The sequence below is a fragment of the Zerene cesonia genome, chromosome 15 (assembly GCF_012273895.1).
Source record: "Zerene cesonia ecotype Mississippi chromosome 15, Zerene_cesonia_1.1, whole genome shotgun sequence".
Classification (NCBI taxonomy): Eukaryota; Metazoa; Arthropoda; class Insecta; order Lepidoptera; family Pieridae; genus Zerene; species Zerene cesonia.
In genome coordinates this window covers 9,578,876-9,581,977 of record NC_052116.1, presented here as the reverse complement: position 1 = coordinate 9,581,977, position 3,102 = coordinate 9,578,876, and the positions used below count along the sequence as shown (strand labels likewise).

Genomic DNA, 3,102 nt, shown 5'->3' with positions numbered 1-3,102 from the left:
CACACACACACACACACAGTGATAGACACTATGATTGGAACTATTGAAAAAACGATCCCCTGTTTCTTGTTTCTGTTTCTGAAAAGATTCGTGGTTGCTGAACTGAATGAAGCCGGCCTTGTCATAGCAAGAAGCTATAACAAAATCCCAGGATCGCCGTAACTTAAAAAAAGAAAACCTAATATTATTACACAAACTTCCATATGTTACTCTTATACTAATAGTGATACTTTCACACACATTAACACTAACACGTAAATGAACAATCACCCTACATTTACAAAATGGGTTATTGCAGGCAGACAAATGGGTAAACACTACACTTCGAGAATGACTAACTACAAATATACCTTTTAAAGCTTTTTTTTATACTTGAAAATACTTCTATATCGTGAGTAATCTAACTAACATATAATATTGATATCACAGATCATCAGCGAGCGGGCAAGCGGGCACAACAGGTTGCGCGGGGAGCGCCTCGGAGAAGGACAAGCAAGTGCAGCACTGGGACCGGCGGCACAGGACACTCAAGTGAGCGCACCTACACTAACACTATACACTATCACTTTACTTGGTTACTACTTGAAATGTTCATTACTGTAGTGTGATTCAGTTAGATTTATATTTGTATGATATTAATGTTTTTCAGTTTAATAAGTGTGTATCTTTGTGTTGCTGCATTTTAATGTTAAGTTATACATCTACAAATTCATGACATTTATCATTCATTGTATAAAATCTGCAAACGCGGGTCAGAGTTCAAATAGACGGCTGCTTCCAAATATCGAACTAAAATTCTTGTTAACTTTTACAGTTGTGAAAACGTCAGCGTATTATTGTAAATAAGTTGCATTATAATCTATCAAAATGATGAAGTGTCGTGATTTTGATTCGTTTTTATTAAATTATAAAAATTAGATAGTAGATATTATTTATCTACAATTCAGTATCATTTAAAATGAATGCAAAGCAGAAATAACAAATGAAGCTCCCTGTCAGGCGGCTGGTGAGCGGGTGGGCGGGCGCGCGGGGCGCGGGCGCGGCGGCGGCGCCGCTGCTCGAGGTGGAGGGGCCGCACGCCGTCGCCGTGCGCCTGCCGCCCGACGCGCACGCGCACGCGCACGCGCACGCCGCTATCGTCACCAAGTACAGGGGTGAGGCGCGCACGCACACAAACACACACGCACACACGTACCTCGTTGTACGGATTTTCTAACTCCTCTACCACTACACTTTGTATTATAACAATTGTATGTACGGTTTCTTTTTAATAACTTTTGACTATGTTATTTTTCCCCCATTCCATGTCATCTCAAATATTGTAAACGCTCATCTTTCTTATATCTTATAAATATCACATAAACCCTAACAATAAAAATGATTGAATTCCATACTGCTATAATGCAAATGTCATTACTGTATTATAAAGGGGAACTTCTTCCGCTTCCAGTGGAGTGGTCGTCCCGCGCGGACTTCTCCAACGTGTGCGGCACCCGCGAGGTGGCGGCGTGCTCGCTGTCCGGGAGCGGCGCGGGCGCGGCGGGCGCGGGCGCGGGGGGCGCGGGCCGAGTGCTCGTGTCGGGCCTCACACGCGGCCGCCGGTACTTCTTCCGCGTGGCCGCCGGCAACCTGAAGGGCTGGGGACCCAGTACTGTGTCGGTGCCGAGGAGCGTGGTGCCCAGTAGTGAGTGTTCTTTGGGATATTTCAGTTTTTTGACAAAAATTTTGTGCAAATCTAACCATCATCTTTACATATACTATATACTAGTAATATCCCATCATATGACATGTTAATATCAATCGCGTCACGAAACCAAGTTCGTGCAGTTAATTAACGCCAACCGCATATTGCAGGTTGGCGCGACGTGTCCACGCGGAGGTCGCGTGGCGCGGGCGGCGCGGGGGGTGGCGCGGGCGGTGCGGGCGGTGCGGGGGGCGCGGCGGGCGCGGGGGGCGCGGCGGAGCGGCTGGACGCGCTGGCGGCGGCGCGCGCGGCGGCCAGCGCCTTCTGCCGGGCCGCGCCCGCGCCGCCCGCGCGCGCGCCACGCAAGACCGCCGCCACCATCCGGCAGCTCTTCACCGCCAACACCAAGTTCCAGAAGAACCTCCGCCGGTCAGTTGCCGTCATCCGTACATAGATAGCCCATACCATTCAGCACTGTATACATAAATAATTGATTCAAGAACAATTGGAATATAGGAATGAACACTCTAAAATCAGTCTGTTATACACACACTACCTACAAATAATAAGTCACTTGTTCATAACGCTTACTTTCTAAATGAATTGTTGTTTATATAAAACTTTTACCTTATATTTATATAGTGGAGTGTACCTCGCGTGCGTGCTGTACCACGAGGACAAAGTACTGGTGACCGGCGAGGACTTCCTGCCCGTGGTGGAAGTGGACGAAACCTACCCCGCATGTATTTATACCGACTTCCACTGGCTTATGAAGGTGTGTGTGGTGTATAGATTTGTTTATTTTTCTCATTTGGTTATCTGGTAACGATCATTTTATTTATAACTTAGTAGATATAACAGGCATTGCACCAAAATAATTCCGGCATTTTAATTCTTTTTTTGTAATTATTATTATAAAACAATTTCGGTCCTTCGAACCGGATCCGAAATCAGACTACCCTTTGAACAAAGTTGCTGCTATTGTACATTGCGTCTGATCCTTCGAGCCCGAAGCAATATGTATGTATGACTTGGTGTGCGCGGCAGGTGTCGTGCGCGTGGGAGGAGGTGAAGACGCTGCGCAGCGAGATGGAGCGGCACACCGGCGCCTCCGTGCACTTCCGCCTCAAGCTGCTGGCCGCCGCCGCGCAGCTGCAGTCCGCGCTCTGTTTGCAGGACCTCGGTAAATATGACGCTGCGATGTGATTTAAATGCTCTGATAATAGAACTACCTGCACTTCCTGGCTCCGCCCGGGTAGTTATTGAGCTAATTGAGTTGTGTGTGTGTCGCGCTCGCAGGGCAGGTGTACCACAAGCCGCTGCGCGACGCGCACGGCACCGTGGTGGTGTCGCTGGTGGGCGGCGTGCGCGGCGGCAAGCTGCCCGCGCTCAACGCGCGCTGGGCGCACGTCGCCAAG

General features: G+C 48.5%; 1 protein-coding gene across 1 annotated transcript in view; it reads left to right on the top strand.

Moving 5' to 3' along the window:
• The window catches only part of LOC119832528, a 30,704-nt gene that overhangs the window by 22,252 nt on the left and 5,350 nt on the right, over positions 1-3,102 (top strand). The window contains exons 7-14 of the mRNA XM_038356187.1: positions 20-158; positions 430-531; positions 1,000-1,154; positions 1,451-1,684; positions 1,855-2,113; positions 2,327-2,459; positions 2,732-2,867; positions 2,984-3,102. Coding sequence (XP_038212115.1) covers positions 20-158; positions 430-531; positions 1,000-1,154; positions 1,451-1,684; positions 1,855-2,113; positions 2,327-2,459; positions 2,732-2,867; positions 2,984-3,102 — 1,277 coding nt within the window. The remainder of the gene's footprint in view (positions 1-19; positions 159-429; positions 532-999; positions 1,155-1,450; positions 1,685-1,854; positions 2,114-2,326; positions 2,460-2,731; positions 2,868-2,983) is intronic.